Source organism: Gadus morhua, chromosome 6 (assembly GCF_902167405.1).
Source record: "Gadus morhua chromosome 6, gadMor3.0, whole genome shotgun sequence".
NCBI lineage: Eukaryota > Metazoa > Chordata > Actinopteri > Gadiformes > Gadidae > Gadus > Gadus morhua.
This window is the reverse complement of record NC_044053.1, coordinates 3,020,894-3,039,966: the sequence shown is the minus strand read 5'-3', so window position 1 is coordinate 3,039,966 and position 19,073 is coordinate 3,020,894. Positions and strand designations below refer to the sequence as shown.

General features: G+C 45.0%; 2 protein-coding genes across 5 annotated transcripts in view; both read right to left on the bottom strand.

The window, feature by feature from the left end:
* LOC115545122 (butyrophilin subfamily 3 member A1) overlaps positions 1-6,465 on the bottom strand; it is a 27,378-nt gene extending 20,913 nt beyond the window's left edge. Inside the window, exon 1 of the mRNA XM_030357964.1 lies at positions 6,004-6,465. The gene's annotated coding sequence lies outside the window, so the exon portion shown is untranslated. The remainder of the gene's footprint in view (positions 1-6,003) is intronic.
* LOC115545124 (putative butyrophilin subfamily 2 member A3) overlaps positions 1-19,073 on the bottom strand; it is a 26,461-nt gene extending 7,388 nt beyond the window's left edge. The window contains exons 1-6 of one of the 4 annotated variants that reach the window (XM_030357965.1): positions 18,715-19,073; positions 18,505-18,579; positions 17,167-17,226; positions 16,617-16,691; positions 15,102-15,437; positions 12,326-12,616 (exon numbers count right to left, since the gene is read on the bottom strand). In XM_030357965.1, coding sequence (XP_030213825.1) covers positions 12,326-12,616; positions 15,102-15,437; positions 16,617-16,691; positions 17,167-17,226; positions 18,505-18,579; positions 18,715-18,718 — 841 coding nt within the window. In that variant the 5' untranslated portion in view covers positions 18,719-19,073. The other 3 variants (XM_030357966.1, XM_030357969.1, XM_030357967.1) reach the window with 3 other exon arrangements.

Here is a 19,073-nt window from a genome sequence, read left to right as displayed (position 1 = left end):
CATTTGTGAATCTAGCGACGTCAGGAGTCTCAAAAATCCACATATAAATACAGACCAGTTCACACACAATTGCAAACAAGTTCACAAATGAAAAGCGTCTTGTAAATACAAGTTTAACAGTGTAGGATGTAACTTGGCCCCCAGCCCCGCCCCTCCCCCCTGCCCGCCCCTGGGCCTGACACTCGTGGGCCCCTCTCGCCCCCAGGCGCAAGGGGCCTGGGGGCCCCTCGCACCATAGGGGACAGAGCCTTTGCCATCGCCGCCCCTACCCTCTGGAACTCCATCCCCCTGGCCATCCGTAACTCTGATTCACTGCAGTCTTTCAAAAGTCATCTCAAAACACATCTCTTCAACATCACTTACAATTCTTTCTCTGCATTTTTGTTTTGGAGTATTTGTATGTATGCATAAGTATGTACTGTAGGTTCATTTGTATCCTTTTTTGTTTTGTGTTTTTGTAAAGCGTCTTTGGGTACCGAGAAAAGCGCTATATAAAACCTATGTATTATTATTATTATTATTATTATTATTATTATTAACAACATCCAAATACATTTTTGATGAAAATTGCAAATATTTTTTTAATGAATATATTTATGGATTTATATGACATTTATTTAAAACAAGGCACATTTGTGTGTGGATCAGAAATGTGTTTGTGAAACTTTTTTTTGTTTATGGATTTATTTTACATTTATACATACCGATATCCTTTTGTGTGTGCATTGAAATGTATTTGTGAGAAGAGAGTAATTTATATATAAATCACAAAATACATTTGTGAATCCTTCTCTGTGCATTCATTATTAATGAGACTGTTCTGAGCCCATATTCTGGCCACACTCGGTTTTCTAGGTCTCTTTCACTTCCTATTGTCATGACCCTTCAAACTGAGGCATTAAAAGAATAATTATGTCACAAGCTCCACTCTTGTGTTTACATGAGGTGTTGTGGGAACACACGATTTCCAACAATGCGAGACCAGAGGGGTGTTCCACAAAGCCGGTTTTATCACATAACCGGGTAAATTAACCCAGGGCTTGCTGTAACCCTAGGATTTCCGTTCCAAAAGGATCACGGTATGTTAGTTGCTATAGAAACATATGCTCTGAATCAAACCTGGTCGGAGCAGGTTTTGCGCAGGTTAAGTTTGAAACATAACCCGGTTTTGGGTATTTAAACCTGCGTTCACCGCAGATTTCATGTGTTCACAATGGCATGCCCTTTTGATGAGAGAACTGCTGATATCGGAGCGCAAATTATACGTGCAATCCACCGGGAGCGATTGATAAGACCACGCCTCGACATCTTGGCATATCAAATGACTTTTTGCTGGAGTGGAGAGATAGGCCGATAGATTCTCGCGCAAATCTTTAATATATTTAAATAGCCTTACATAGCCAACACTACCAATCGAGGACCTGGCCTCAGTTCACTCCAGACTATTTGCGTTGCCCTCCGTTTTTTGCAAATGGTAGTTTTATCTAGGCTATAATGTTGGAGATGCTGAGCACATCTCAGTCCTTTCAGATGACCCATCCAAGATTTGTATCGGCCGCCTATGATACAAAGAGCAATATTGTCTGAGTACTATGCTGAGAGGCACTTACAACACAAAGTATAAAATAACGGACTTGCATCCACTGGAGAATGTTTGATCGTTACACGCACTAATCCATCTTGATCTGTGAAGTTGATGAATTGTCATTTTTAGGTTTTCTACCCAGTTACCAAAAAAAGAAACATTTGGAATAGTATGCGCTATGGCAAGCACATGGTTTGCATGTGTTACTTCGAAGGCAAAAAAAATCTAAAATACAAGAAAACACAAAAACCTACATTCAACCAGTGGAGTATGGCCCCTGACTCTCTGAGGCGGTAGGTACCTCCAGGTACCCCCTCCATGCCAGGGCGCCCTGAATTTATGTTTATTAACAGCTCCTCCACCGGGGTCAAGACAATTTGAGGGCCAGATCCAGTCTGCCGACTGTCGGCCTTTTCACGATTGGCTTAAAAAAATGGCTTATTTAAATTTATACCAATACGATGGTGGGAAAAGCTTACCCGTTTGTATGTTTTTTATAGGCTACTTCATTTTTATACTTAATCCGCTGACCGCTTGGAAGCCATCGGAGTACATATTTTTTTAGAAGAAAAGGGTTATGTGGTAGGATCTTTAAGAATGCCTAACTGGGATATTTATATATTCATGGCTCAAATATTAAGGATCATGCTTTTGACGTGTAACTGACGCATTTACGCGGTCAGGGATCCGCTGCCAGGCTTTGGTTCTCTGGGTTGCAGAGGCTTTAACGTTCCCTTTTCTTGTGATAATGCCCTTCTCCTCGTCATAGCTCTCCAGGGGAACCTGAAGTTCCATTTCATTGAAATAAGTTAACACACACACACACACACACTATTTATTTCAGTTAATAAATAACTGAAAAAACGGACATGCCAAACTCAGTGGATCTGTGCTGTACTACATATTCCCCTCTGTTGGACGTTCTAGTTCTCCTTCCATTGTCTGAGCGCAGTGACACAAACTCAGTCCACGGAGGCGCGGCCAAATCATGCATTATTTTATAAACTAAACATACATCAGCAAGAAACTCAAAACTTTCAAAGGTTATAAGATAATGTCTTTGAATTATGTCACAGTGGTGATATCTTAATGGCTTTTTGTCCAGTACTTTGAGTGTTTGTTGGTAGAGTGTTTGCAGTGGAGCAAGACCGGTCATGCTACACTCTTGTGTTTACATGAGGTGTTGTGGGAACACACGATGTAATTCCAACAATGCGAGACCGGGGGCCTGTACTACGAAGCTCGATTAGAGGGTTAGCGAGGTATGTTGAGCTGAAAGCCTGGGTTAGCTGTACCACGAAAGTCGATCTCTTTAAGCGTCGCTGTATCACCATGGTGACTTACGCTCCCAACCAAACCTGGTCGGGAGCAGCTTTTCAGCTTAGTCTACCCGGAGATCGGCTACTTATATCGGCGTGCGCAGCTTCCTAGCCTCTCCTCCGATAACGGCGTCACCATTTGTGGGTGTTCCCGTGGACCTCGGCGCACTTATCGTACAGGCGTCTCTCCGGAGACAGAGGGTTTTTCGGGACAGAACCGATCCCTTGGCATTGTCTGACGATATTCTTTATGAGAGATACAGATTCTCATCAGAGGGTATTCGTTATTTGATCTTCCTTGTTGGACCGTATGTAGTCAATGCTACACAAAGAAGCCGTGCACTTACTAGCCGCGTTTACATGGACACATCTGATCCGCATAGATTTCTATGCGGAATACAAAATGGTCATATATACGCCTCATTCGGAATACAATTATCTGTTCGGCATAGAATTCTATGCCGAATAGAAGAGGTGGTGTAGTCCGTTTTAATCGACATGTAGGCTATACACTTATTCCGAACAGATTGGGGTTTAACTTAGAGCAGCTGCAGTAGTTCGCAATTGGTCCACTGAGCTCCGTTGGTACTTTTATGTGCACCAAACTTGACCGCTGTCAAGGAAAGTGGATTTATTGCCTTATTCACGTATATATATAGATACGTAAATATAAAGATCGGACGTAGCTGTGCTGTCCTCCTTATTTGAAGGAGCAGGCAGAGAAAAGCTTTCTCCTGCTGTGCTTTCATTCAAATCTAATTCACAATGCCAAATAGTGATAAGACGTCTATTTTGTCGCTGCCGGTCCAGAGATGTGTCAGGTGTGCGCGAGAGACATAACGGACACTTTTGTTACTGCCATGTATACAGTAGGGGATCACATTTTAGGAACAGATCTATTCCGCATAGAAATCTATGCGGATCAGATGTGCCATGTAAACGTGGCTAGTGTTAGGCAGTGTGACTGTGTTTCAAGTTCGAAGGTGGCCCCGCGCGTTCAACGTACATTAACCTATAGACAAGTGCCTTGTTGTCCATTATCCCTTATATAACCGCTATGTCAGTGACACAATTAGGCCTGGGCATTTTTTATTCTACAAATTCATATTATAGCTGTGAGAATTGTTAAGAAAAATCACCTCCATAGTCGGAAAACCAAATCATAGGCTAGATTCACCTGAAATTATTCAAATGGATGCTTACAACTTACCACATTGAATAATATTTTTATATTTATTTTTGACTTGGCCCCATGTTCGTAGGAGCAAACATGGGGCCCCACATATATGGGGGTAAAAGGGATGATGATACATAATATTTTTTAGACAATATGCAGAATCTTTTCACTTATGAATTAACACGGTCGGCTATTTTTTGCCAGCACGCCACCCTAGCCATATTATGGGCAACCGTGTTCCCCTTTGCTGTGATTTGAACTTTCAATTCCTCGTAGGAGTTCATAATAATACACTGCTCACCTTGGATGAAATACACCGCTCTCGCGCGATTTATTTTGCATAAGGGTGAGTCAAATGACGCGAGAAACGCCCCTTTTATGTGAACGCGCATTGAACCTAAAGCGGAAAACCTGGTTCAACTAATTGAATCTAAAGTGAGCGTTGTGGTCCCATTTAACCTCTGATTGCAAGTTGCGGCTCTGTCGAGCCAGGTTTTCCCAAGAAAGCCTGGGTATGTTTTGTGTTCGAAGTTTGTGGTATACCCCCCGGTGGTATACCCCCCGGTGGTATACCCCCCGGGGGGGTATCCACAAACCTCACTTTAGATTAAATTAGTTGAACCAGGTTTTCCGCTTTAGGTTCAATGCGCGTTCACATAAACAACAACCACAGCAACAGCAGCACAACAAGAAAACAGGATATCACAACATTAAGACAACAGACTACGCATGATGGGTACATGCTTGGGTCAATTTCAGCCATGATTTCATCTTACATTTAAAACCAACAAAGGTGTTCCACTCTCTTATCTCGCTTGGTATTGAGTTCCAAGACTTTGTGGCTCTAACTGAAAAAACGGACATGCCAAACTCAGTGGATCTGTGCTTTAGCCTACTACACTTTACCCTCTTTTGGACGTTCTAGTTCTCCTTCCATTGTCTGAGCGCAGTGACAAAAACTCAGTCAACGGAGGCGTGGCCAAATCGTGCATTATTTTATAAACTAAACATACAACAGCAAGAAACTCAAAACTTTCAAAGGTCATAAGATTATGTCTTTGAATTATGTCACAGTGGTGATATCTTAATGGCTTTTTGTCCAGTACTTTGAGTGTTTGTTGGTAAAGTGTTTGCAGTGGAGCAAGTGTTGTTTTTCCAGTTTGTGACCAGCTTGTAATACAGATGTGTGAAAAGATCATGGAGTGCATGTAAAGTTTTGCTGCTTCTAGAGGGAGCTGGTTCCTGATGTACCTAAAATTCCTTAAATTGAATTTGACTCTATTACACACCTGCTTCACATGTTTCTTAAATGAGAGCTGTGAGTCAACAGTTATTCCTAAATATTTAAAATGTGAAACAGTCTGGATCCTTTCTCCATTAACAATAATATCAGGCAGATTTCCATTTTTCCTATTATAAAAGTACATGCATGCTGTTTTACTGATGTTAAGTGTCAGGCAGGACTTTGAGAGCCAATCAGAAATTCTGGCCATTGCTTCTGTTAAGTCAGGTGTAGGCCTATAGGAAACGCCTCACGATTCACCCGATTATTATTCCCATCCTTATTCTTTTTTTAAGTTGTTTTGCCTTCTTTATTTTTCTGTAAAGCACTTTGTAAATCTGTTTAGAAAAGCGCTGTATAAATAAAGATGATTATTATTATTATCATTATTAGGCCTATTATTAGTCTGGAAGCCAATTTGACATGCGTCACGGATAGGTAGTAGTAGGGAGAATAGTACAAATACATGGACTTTCTTTCCATGTATCTAATCGCTTTTGATAGATGATTTGCAGCTTCCCCTATACTAAGTAATGTCCCGTCCTGCAGGACTGGGGGCACCGTGAGCCCCTCTAATAAACGGCTTGATTGACTTTTCCTGATGAGCCCCAGTGCAACGCGAAAATTCAGCCTTCGTTACCTGGATTTGAAGGGTCCACGGACTGGTGGAGTGTTCAAAGCACCTTTCTCCGACTCCCGTGAGCGTTTCCTCATACGCCAAACTCTCCTTTCTCCAGACCCTCTTCCGTTTATTATCTGTTCGATCAATGTTTTTTGTACTTGCCTGTTGCTGTTCTCGCAAATTGAAGCGCCTTCAAGTCCCGCCTTTGCACCGATTGTTTTGGTTCCTGCTTTTATTGAATGAATAAGTCAACCGCCGCGCACAGCATTGGGCTTCAGCATAACATGACAATGACACTGGGTGTCTCTAGATGCTCAATACTCAACATCCATAACATCTTCCTTCCTAGATTAATGTTCTGCTATTAAACACTTCAAACTCTTCACTTCTCAATCACTGTTGCAGGCTGTAATAATAACATAACTTTATATCAACAACCTCTTGTTATTATAGTATCACAATTGAACATATAGGCTGTAATAACTTAACATAACTCTATATCAACAACAGCTTGTTATTATAGTATCACAATTGAACATAGGCTGTAATAACTTAACATAACTCTATATCAACAACTCCTTGTTATTATAGTATCACATTCGAACATAGGCTGTAATAACATAACATAAATCTATATCAACAACTTTTCTCCTTTTTCTTATTTTTTTTTACAATGAAGGAACGGACCAAAAGTCTCTAGTGAGGTCTCTTCATGTGTGTTACACTGTATGTATGTGTGTGGCCATCAGTAAGGGCAGCGATCCGCCTACACCCTCGTTGAACCCATGTTCTCATGTCTCGTACGTGTAAGTGCATATGGGCTCTAGTGGAGCCTCAGTTCCACCAAAGTCACCAGTTCAGTCTTTCAGGTGGCCGTGAGAGGCGGCCGCTACGTGTGGAGACTGCCTGGCTCGGTGTGCCGCTGTGCTTCCCTGGTGTCGGGCACAGTCCAGGCAGCGCTGTACTCGGGGTGCGCGGAGCCAGACTGCTTGGTCTTTGGTCCTAAGCGTCTTCGGTCCCCTCTGGTTCGCCCTGGCCTGACCCATGCCCGGTCTCGGCTGCGGCTGACTCCCAGTGATATGACCCTGTTCAGGACCGTTCTGCTCCTGCCTACCGATTGGCTGTGCTTCAGCTGAGTGCTCTGCCACCCGAAGATCCACACGGTTGCGTCTGTAAAGTGTGCCGTCGACATCCACCCCGAATGAGCGAGGAGCGACTTTCTGGATGCATTGGCCCGGCGGCCATCTACCCGTGCGATCACCTGGTAGCCGGTTCATTCTGATCCGATCTCCCACGATCAGCTCTTGGAGGTCCCTGGCGGATCAGTCGTAGGTCGATTTCGCCATCCGATGTTTCCACCGCAACTTCTCAGTCTCTCCGACCACCACATGTGGCTGCAGCAGGCCGTCTTCAACTGGCAGCGAGGTCTTGAGCCTTCGTGACATTAAGCGTTGGGCGGGGCTGCTGTCCAACCCCTCTGTGGGCGTGTTGCGCAAGTGGAGGATGGCCATCCATGCATCTGTGCCCTCTGCTTTTGCCCGCTTGCTGAGTGATTTCACTATTTTCACAGCCGCTTCGGCCTTGCCGTGCTATTTGTGTGCTGTGTGCCACATTCCCCACCTTAGGGGTCAGACGTCCCGACGACCCCAACACCCAACACATAGTCCAGAGTCTTCTGGGGGCCGCCACCTTGGGCACTGCCAGCGGCGGCCCCGTTGCGGCGCAGCCTTCCTCCCTGGTTGGGACGCCCGTCTCCCACAGTCCGTAGAAGTCCTGGGGGTGTGGTCGGCGACCACCTCCATCGGGGCCCCCCACCAGGTTCCGCTGTAGGGGGGCTCTGGAGCGCCGTTCGGGCACCCCATCCGCCGCCGCCCTCCGACGCCTGGCCCTTCGAGGGCCACGCCGGTGGCTGGGACGAGGATGGGTGGCACGCTGCCCCGTCCACCCGCAGTCCTCGACCAGCCCCAGCTGCCCACACTGCTGCGGCTCACGGTCAGCCCTGTCGTGCCGCCAAAGTGCATGGGAAGCCCCAGGCATCTCAGTGGCAGGAAGGGGGGGGGCGTCCGGACCCGGTCCTTCCGCTGCCTGGACTTGACCCCCACGTTCTTTGTGCCGGGGGGAGCGCTGCCCCAGCCGTGTCCACGGATGCACCACAGCGACGGCAGCACAGCTCCACCTCAGCCCGTTCCGCCTGGTCCAGAGCTGCATCGAGGGTCTGGGGCTCGGTGAGCCGGACATGCTGCCCCAGACACTCCGGCACCAGTCCCCGCAGGAAGGCGTGGAGCACCAGGGCCTCCCGTGCAGCAGGAATTCTGGGTAGTCGCGTGGGGTCAACAGCTGGACATCAGCAGCGTAGACCCCCAGGCTCTCCTCCTCCTTGCGGCGGTGAGGAGCCAGCGACTGCCGGCTCTGGTCGCTGTAGACCCGCTCACCGAACCGCCTCTCCAGTGCTCTGGTCAGGGCCTGAAGGTCTCGCTGGTCCGCTTGGTCCAGGTCGAGCAGCACCCGCGCTGCCGTCCCCTCCAAGGCCAGCGTAAGGTAGACGACGGCCTCCTCGGCAGCCCAGCCGTTGTGCCACTCTGCAAGCCGGAACTGGGCCAGGTATGGCTCCAGCTGCGTTGCCCCGGAGAACTTCTGCAGCTTAACCGCTGTCGTTGCCACCAGGGGGCGGTAAAAAGCTGCAAGGTCTCTCAATGTGGGCGGCGGTGCACAATGTTGGCACGTTGAGCACCGCCCACATTGATCACCGTCTGCGGGCTGCAGTCAGGGGTACTTGGAATGAATGGGAGTCTGGGGTTTCATCCTCAAATTCCACTTTTCTCAGGGTGTCATTTTTTGTCAAGTAATTTGAAAACTGCATTCAAAAGGGGGTGCTAAGATAATACACTTAGCTGAATCTTGAAACTTTTAAGTTGACTTATGTTCTAAAAATCCTTTCAAAAAGACGATGACGTCACATATTTTGCATACAGCATGCAAATATGTGACCGTCATCTTCTTTTTGAACAGATTTTTTAGACCAGATAAGTAAACTTAGAAATTGGTTTACGGTGAGTTCTGAGTCACTGTGGCACTTCCGCACACAAAATGTATATAATATATAACAATTAACTTCGATGGAAAGTCCTCTTTGAGATGTTTCTGATTCTGCTTTAGCTTCAGATGCCCTCAAGCGATGTCTCTGGTAGTAATCAGTTGCAAGTCCGTCCCTGACCAATAAGAATACATTAGCAGAATGCTAGCGTGTACGGCCAACAGCGGCCTAAACTGTAAGAAATCGAAAGGACATAAGTACGCATTTGACTTTTGAACTATAACCTATATTGAACTTGCCTCAATAAACCAATTTAACGTATGCATACACCAGTCTGCTCTCTAGCAGACAGGGCACACAATATGCTAACTGAGTCCTTTAACAGGTTCACCCCCTCCGAACAGAAGTCAGTAATCAAAGGAGGGAGATGTTAACCTGAGGAACAGTTCAGAGTTCAACTCGTCAAGCAGATGAATGCGTCAGGGCCATGGTCAGGGCTCACTGCTTCCTTGTGACCGGTTTACCCCTGGATAAGGTGAACCACAAAGGGAGCTAGATGGGCTGGCTAGGTAACACAAGGAATAGAAGACACAGCTTCAATGATTGAAAGGTAAGCGACATATGGACTTTTCCATTACAGTTGTGCAAAACCTCTCGCAAGAACTCCTAACAAAAACATTGACAAGTGCAGTCCATGAAATTATGACACGAATGGGTTTGATTGCAGTCACAGTTTTATTGAATCAATGTGTTGACCATTGAAAGCAGGCTCTTATGTTCCGTTTGTCTCCTATGTTTGTAACCTCAGCCCGTAGCTCAAACTGGTAACCCTTAAGGTACGGCCACACCAACCGCGTTGCTCGCGTTAGGGGCGTTGAAAATCGGCATTTTTGCATAGGGAACCATTGGTCTAGGCGCGGTACACGCGTTGAACCGTTGAAGCGTTGCGTTGTGGGCGTTAGGCGCGGCAGTTGCACGTAATTACGCACGTAAACGCAGTAACGCGCCCAACGCACCAACGCCCGGAGTTCAGAAAATTGAACTTTCAACGCTCCAACGCGTGACGCTTAGCCGCGGTAGCCAATCAGCGTGGAGCTTGACCCGACGTCACTGGCAGAGAGTAGTGAGCTTGCACAGAAGCATACGGCCGACATCTTTCTTTATTCTGGGTGGAAATAGTAACATAGTTACGCCATTAAATGCGTTTATGGAAACATTTCTAGCGAGAAATGTGCATTTTACTTTCATAATGTTCGCTCGGTGAATGTGAAGGATGTTTGGTTTGATAGTTATGACGAAGAGGGAACGCTCCGTTCACTTGCATGGACAGAGTCTCTGGTTGCTAAGCAACCTCAACGTCTTGGCGGACTATATCTCTGCTGATAAACACTGCGAATGCTGGAAACACACCAGACACACCATGTGAAGTTATTTAACCCGATTATTGTTATTTATATCCGAGATTATTTAATCTAACCCGATCTAAACTCTATCATGCACCCAAACACGGCGGCGTTTGGGTTTCCTACCTCGGACTCCAGCGCAGCCACGGCCGACATCTTTCTTTATTCTGGGTGGAAATAGTTAAATAGTTACGCCATTAAATGCGTTTATGGAAACATTTTTAGCGAGAAATGTGCATTTTACTTTCATAATGTTCGCTCAGTGAATGTGAAGGATGTTTGGTTTGATGTTATGACGAAGAGGGAACGCTCCGTTCACTTGCATGGACATGGACGCAAGTGAACGGAGCGTTCCCTCTTCGTCATAACCGGCCTACGTCATCAGTTGTCCGTTGCCAGGCAACGGACAACAGATTAAGTAAGGGGTTGTCCGTTGCCAGGCAGGATTAAATCGCGGTCATGTTGCCGAAGACAAAATAATATAATACAGATAACGGATCGCTAGATAACACTTGTTTTTACGTTATATTTGTATTGCATTTAATTGTTTAATCGAATTTAGCTAGTAAACTGAGTGTTTAATGTGTATCATAGTCTAGCTAGCTTGTGTTAATTTAATTTCCTTAATTAAATTTAGAGGATAGATTGTAGGTAATAGATAGATAGATAGATAAAAGATAGATAGATGGGTAGATAGGTGAGCAGGCATTTACTAACTGGTAAATGCTTTTTATTATTATTATTCACGTTATCCCCATAACATGTAGCTATTACTGTGTAGGGAAGTAGATAAATACAATACAATACAATACAAATATAAAGTTAGGAACGCTAATAAATGTAATTCGTAAAATAAGTGTTATCTGTCTTGTCGCGCTCAATGAACGAGTTCACGAATGTTCAAGAACCTTCCACGTCATTCGACGCGATCGCCCGTTGCCAGGCAACGGGCGACGCGATCGTCTGTTGCCAGGCAGGTTTGGAATGGATTACTATGGATGACGTAGGCCGGTAAAATTTTCGCCCCCGGTACAATTTTAACGTGACACCCTCTCTCACGGAGCGTTTTTACACTGCCAAATAGGCCGTTTTATGCACGCCCTTTTTCGCGGCACGTTCCGCGCGTTTACACTGCCCGAGGTAAATTGCCTGCTTGAGCTAGAACCCCGATTTACCCTCCCGGACCCTGCACACATTGGCAGGGGGTCCCGGGTGGTGTTGAAGTGCACTGTCTCCACAGAGACAACGCAGCGATATGATCATGAGCAGTGGACTTCTAACTTGAGAGAAAGTGAAATCCACGAGCTGCTGATCATCTGAGAGAAGGTGATACAGTCGTGTTAAACAAAGACGTTGAAAGACGGTGCAATCTACGAGAGAGACGCAGAAGAACTGTCCTTACAAGGCTTCTGTTGTCGGCAAATTAAAGAATATGTTGGCGTTTTTGCACTTGTAAATAGTTAGTCACGATTGTACCTACACTCGTGAACTTATTCTTGCATGCAGGTGTCTTAATTCATAAAAAAATAAAAACATTCGGGAGTGTGCAAATTATTCCAAAGAGGTCTAGGCTCCGTGCGCAGCCCCGCCTTCTCCAGTGAACAAAGAAAGCTGGCGCCGTGACGAACAGGGTCGGCTAATGAGCCGATGCGTGTCGGCTCATTAGCCTGAGCACACCTCTCCCAAGTGTGCTCAGGCCACGGAATTGAAGTGGACTTGAGTACGGTTGGCGTGTTCACACTAGCCAAACGATCTAGATTTGAGCACGGTACAGGTGTGAAACGGACTTTGGCATGGTACAGATGGCCTAGTGTGAGTGCGCCCTCACACCCTCACATCCCTCTGCCAGGCCCGTGTGTAACAGCCTCAGTGACAGCTCATCCCATGACTTGACGGGACGTACCCTGAATGGCTATCTCCGCCTCCCTGTTCTGGTTGAACCATTCCTGGTGAACTCTACAGCTGTAGTTCCTGGCTCCCTGGCCCCTCTCCACCACCACGGTGCTGCTGATGGTGTAGAGGCCGTCAGTGGGGTCCCGGGTGGTGTTCATGGTGACAGCAGGGAGGGGGAGGCCTCCATCGGTCCACCAGGAGAGCTGTGGGCGGGGGTACCAGCCCACAGACTCACACCTCAGCACCAGACCGCTGCAGTCGGGACATTCCTCCAGGCTGATGGTAACGGAGGACACGACACCTGGAGGTAGAGTCAGGGTAGGGTCAGCACTTTAGGAACTAAGGATTGTTACCCAACATTAGTATTCACAGTGAGAGAATATGTGTGAGTAACCTAGGGCTGGGCGATATGACCAAAATATCATATCCCGATATAGGTCATTCATATCCCGATAACGATATATATCACGATATAGCACATCTTCTGTAAATTCAATGAATAAATACCGTATTTTCCGCACTATAAGGCGCACCGGATAAGCGCACCGTATAAGCCGCAGCACTTAAATTGAATGATGTGTACATAAGCCGCAATGGACTATAAACCACAGGTGTTTTAATGTTTAATTACCATTAGGGCTGGCCCAAATGCCATTTTTCAGGCTTCGAATACTCGTTGGTTTTTCCGAGTAAATATTTGAATACTCGTTCCAGAAAAAATCACCATCAAAAACAACATTAATAATCCCTATATTCTCCCTGGAAACGATTTTGACAGTATCTGCATATTTTTTTTTTGTAGGCCTAAGTAGGTTGAAGTTCCTTAGTTTTTCCCCGTGAAAGCGAACAGCTGTTATTCCGTTCCAAATCAGCTGTTCTCTGCCGCACCGTTATATAAGCCGCAGAATCGAAAAATAAGAAAAAAAAGGCGCGTCTTATAGTCCGAAAATTACGGTAGCTTATATAAAGTGGCCACATGGAAAGGCCTATTTCGTTCAATCATGTGCCGTGTGGAATAATGTAAAGCGTCGTCCAAATGACGTAAAATATTACCGTAAAGAGTGTGATTTGCGACGACAAGACGATATAAACGAGAGAATAATATGAAATTATAGACATTTTTATATCATCACACGATATATATCGTCATATCGCCCAGCCTTACCACCAAGCGTCCGCTGCTTAGTAGAACAACACAGAGAACACAGATGACACTTTACTGACTTTGTTCCTTATTTGGAGCCGTTCTACTCGGATACAGCCCTCTCTCACTGAGCGTTTTTACACTGCCAAAAAGGCAGTTTTATGCACGCTTTTTCGCGGCACGGTCCGCGCGTTTACACTGCCCGAGGTAAATTGCCTGCTTGAGCTAGAACCCCGATTTACCCTCCCGGACCCTGCACACATTGGCAGGGGGTCCCAGGTGGTGTTGAAGTGGACTGTCTCCACAGAGACAACGCAGCGATATGATCATGAGCAGTGGACTTCTAACTTGAAAGAAAGCGAAATCCGCAAGCTGCTGATCATGTGAGAGAAGGTGATACAGTCGTGTTAAACAAAGACATTGAAAGACGGCGCAATCTACGAGAGAGACGCAGAAGAACTGTCCTTACGAGGCTCTGTTCGGGTAAAAAAACAAGTTTTCAGCAGAATAAAGAATATGTTGGCGTTTATGCACTTGTAAATAGTTAGTCACATTTGTAGCCTACACTCAGACGTGAACTTATTCTTGCATGCGGGTGTCTTCATTCATAAAAAAATAAAAACATTCGGGAGTGTGCCAATTATTCCAAAGAGGTCTAGACTCCGTGCGTCTAGACTCGGCTAATGAGCCGATGCGTGTCGGCACATTAGCATCTGTACCGTGGCCTGAGCACACCTCTCCCAAGTGTCCTCAGGCCACGGAATTGAAGTGGACTTGAGTACGGTTGCCATATATGTAACATCACACACACACACACACACACACACACAGACTAGGGCTGTCAAAACGAACTTCGCTATTCGAATATAATTCGAATTTTTAAAAAAAGGAGAACATTCGAGTGCGGCAACTAACGTTCGAACTCAAGAATTACATTTAACTTTTGCCTAGCAACGACGCAAATCAAAGTCAACGTCCTGCGTCGTGACGTTCGGCATTGTATGCTTACAAGATGGTGAAAAGCAGCGCGCGAGCAGACACAGAGATGGAAAGCATAACTTTCGGATTTCCATCGAGAAACGGGAAGATTACGTCCAGAGAAACCGTCATTTGCAAATTATGCTGTAAATCGTTAAAGTACCACTCGACTACGAGCAACATGAGCGCACACCTCCATTCAGTGCATTACTCGGAGTACGCAGAACAGTTAGCGGCTGAGGAAGAGCCACGGTCAAAACAGCCAAGAATAACATCGTAAAATAGCAGTGTGTGTGTGTATTTGAATGATTGAACATCAGCTTCTTCATTAAACATCATTGCTTGAATATTTCTGGCGTTATATCTTACCTATTTATATAAGTTTTGTATTGATTTGGTAAAACTTGTTGTAAATGTTACATAACAGATTTGGTTGACGCGCCCTCTAGTGGACGCGGGACGTAGGCCTAATAATAAGATGGTATCGGTGTATATAATGATGTAATAAAAAATAAATAAAAAAACATTAAAATATTCGAATATTATTCGAATATTCAACATAAGAAACATTAGAAATTCGAATATGATTTGAGGGGAGGATTGACAGCCCTAACACAGACACACTTAAAGTCCATCTTATCCGCCCTACTGGTAGCATTCTCACCTATGAGAAGCTGGATGGTGTATTCCTTCCTCTCGAGGGGGAACGCAAAGATGTAGTTCCCTTCATCGGCCCGTGTGACGTTGAACAGTATGACGTCTTTCAATAACAGCGACGTTCTCCCGCTGTTCTCAGGACTCGGTAGTTTAGAATTGTCCTTGGGAGGTTTGTCCTTGAAGCAGTCAATGTAAAAGTTTCTTCCGAGTCCGACCATTTTGTCCTTTTCATCAACAACTACCTTGTAGCATTTCAGCGTCTCAGTCAGTTCTTTGGGCAGCTTTAGGTAGTGCGACAGAAAGACGTCCTCCCCGACCTGCGCCGTCATAGTGATAATTTTACCTATATTAGAGAGAAACAGAATCATGACGTCACTCATGACTGGGTTTGTTGATAGGGAACCTTTGCTCCCTCAATCTCTGGTGTTCTCTCTGGACTCCTCTATCAGAGTTAGATCTGAAATGATGATGGAACTCCACCTCAAATCTGACCAACTAATTATAGGGTCTTCTTTACAGATTAAAGCAACCAAAGCACCGTGTTTGGGCCCAGTATCAAAACTTTAAATATTGGGGGTAAGCAAGAAAGTTTGTTTGAAATGACTAATCCCTCACTGCCCGTAGACATGTAGAGGGCAATCTGAGTCCATATGTATATCCTACCCTACGTCGTGATGAGTGGAGATTTGGACCAGGATCAATCCATATGACTACCATGTCATCCATTAAATCACTTTCCATCTAAAATGTACGCTAACTCCTCTGAGTCTAGTAACATGACACATACACTCCTGAGTCTAGTAACATTTAGGGCTGGGCGATAAATCAAATTTCGATTTTAGCGCCAAACAATCTCAAAGAACAACTGGATACATATCTGTACATTATTATAGATTTGAATATTTTTCTTTTTGACCATTTTGTGTATTTGTTTAAGTCAAAAATTCAAAGTTCTCAGTTACAAAAGTGTTTTTTGGGAGACATGCTGAATAAATACATCATGTTTTCAAACTCGAAAATAATCGTTTGAATAATCGTGATTTCAATATTGACCAAAATAATCGTGATTAACATTTTTCCCATAATCGAGTAGCCCTAGTAACATGTGCTGTACACTCCTCAAGAGTCTAGTAACATGTCCTGTACACTCCTCAAGAGTCTAGTAACATGTCCTGTAAGATCCTCTGAGTCTAGTAACATGTCCTGTACACTCTCGTCTGTCTAGTAACATGTCCTGTACACTCTCGTCTGTCTAGTAACATGTCCTGTACACTCTCGTCTGTCTAGTAACATGTCCTGTACACTCTCGTCTGTCTAGTAACATGTCCTGTACACTCTCGTCTGTCTAGTAACATGTCCTGTACACTCTCGTCTGTCTAGTAACATGTCCTGTACACTCTCGTCTGTCTAGTAACATGTCCTGTACACTCTCGTCTGAGTCTAGTAACATGTCATATACACTCCTCTGAGTCTAGTACTAACATTTTGTCGTGATGAAAATGTGTAATAAGGGATGCATTACCATGCAGTAGAGTGGGGAACATCAACAGGTGAAGGAGACGTACCCGGAAGAGCCTCTGTTTCAGGGGAGCGGAGGCTGGAGATAAAACACAAACACAAACTGAGCCTCATCCTGTAGTATTCATTACATGCCTCTACATCGATAGGGCTTTGTAGTGCGTCCACAGGTATGAGGGCTTTCCCAAAGATGTGGTGTAGAGATTAATTACCCATACGCAGCAGCAGCAGAGATCGCAATGCAGAAGTCCTTAGCTTTCGGCCAGGGCAAAGCAGTCGAACAGCGTCCTCCCTCGAAATCCACGCATTAACAAAATAAAACGAAAACCTACACACAACCGCGTTACTATGAACGAAAGTGTCGCTGCATATAACTACTCAATAACGAGTGGTTGTATCTCTAACATTACTTCACCGTGCAGTGCTGCACAACATCCGCAACATGCATTCTCAGAGAATGACTGTTCCTCTCGCGTGCCGGGAACCATGGACATAATAAAGGCGGGAACTCGCGGGAGATTCTCTGTTGATTTTCCCGCGAGTTCTTCTTCTACCTGTAGTAAGACTTCGACAGAAGTCCTCCCCGACCAGCGCCGTCGTAGTGAGAAGTTGACCTATATTAGAAAGACACAAAGTCATGACGTCACTCATGACTGGGTTTGTTCATAGGGAACCTTTGCTCCCTCAATCTCTGGTGTTCTCTCTGGACTCCTCCGTCAGAGTTAGATCTGACATAATGATGGAACTCCACCTCAAATCTGACCAACTAATTATAGGGTCTTCTTTACAGATTAAAGCAACCGAAGCACCGTGTTTGGGCCAAGTATCAAAACTTTAAATATTGGGGGTAAGCAAGAAAGTTTGTTTGAAATGACTAACCCAAACTGCCCGTAGACATGTAGAGGGCAATCTGAGTCCATATGTATATCCTACCCTACGTCGTTATGAGCGGAGATTTGGACCAGGATCAATCCATATGACTACCATGTCATCCATTAAATCACTTTCCATCTAAAATGTACGCTAACTCCTCTGAGTCTAGTAAAATGACATATACACTCCTGAGTCTAGTCACATTTAGGGCTGGGCGATAAATCAAATTTCGATTTTAGCGCCAAACAATCACAAAGAACAACTGGATACATATCTGTACATTATTTTAGATTTGAATATTTTTCTTTTTGACCATTTTGTGTATTTGTCTAAGTCAAAAATTCAAAGTTCTCAGTTAGAAAAGTGTTTTTTGGGAGACATGCTGAATAAATACATCATGTTTTCAAACTCGAAAATAATCGTTTGAATAATCGTGATTTCAATATTGACCAAAATAATCGCGATTATCATTTTTCCCATAATCGAGCAGCCCTAGTAACATGTGCTGTACACTCCTCAAGAGTCTAGTAACATGTCCTGTACACTCCTCAAGAGTCTAGTAACATGTCCTGTACACTCCTCAAGAGTCTAGTAACATGTCCTGTAAGCTCCTCTGAGTCTAGTAACATGTCCTGTACACTCTCGTCTGTCTAGTAACATGTCCTGTACACTCTCGTCTGTCTAGTAACATGTCCTCCTGTACACTCTCGTCTGTCTAGTAACATGTCCTGTACACTCTCGTCTGTCTAGTAACATGTCCTGTACACTCTCGTCTGTCTAGTAACATGTCCTCCTGTACACTCTCGTCTGTCTAGTAACATGTCCTGTACACTCTCGTCTGTCTAGTAACATGTCCTGTACACTCTCGTCTGTCTAGTAACATGTCCTGTACACTCTCGTCTGTCTAGTAACATGTCCTGTACACTCTCGTCTGAGTCTAGTAACATGTCATATACACTCCTCTGAGTCTAGTACTAACATTTTGTCGTGATGAAAATGTGTAATAAGGGATGCATTACCATGCAGTAGAGTGGGGAACATCGACAGGAGAAGGAGAAGTACCCGGAAGAGCCTCTGTTTCAGGGGAGCGGAGGCTGGAGATAAAACACATAAACACAAACTGAGCCTCATCCTGTAGTATTCATTACATGCCTCTACATCGATAGGGCTTTGTAGTGCGTCCACAGGTATGAGGGCTTTCCCAAAGATGTGGTGCAGAGATTAATTACCCATACGCAGCAGCAGCAGAGATCGCAATGCAAAAGTCCTTAGCTTTCGGCCACGGCAAAGCAGTCGAACAGCGTCCTCCCTCGAAATCCACGCATTAACAAAATAAAACGAAAACCTACACACAACCGCGTTACTAGGAACAAAAGTGTCGCTGCATATAACTACTCAATAACGAGTGGTTATATCTCTAACATTACTTCACCGTGCAGTGCTGCACAACATCCGCAACATGCATTCTCAGAGAATGACTGTTCCTCTCGCGTGCCGGGAACCATGGACATAATAAAGGCGGGAACTCGCGGGAGATTCTCTGTTGATTTTCCCGCGAGTTCTTCTTCTACCTGTAGTAAGACTTCGA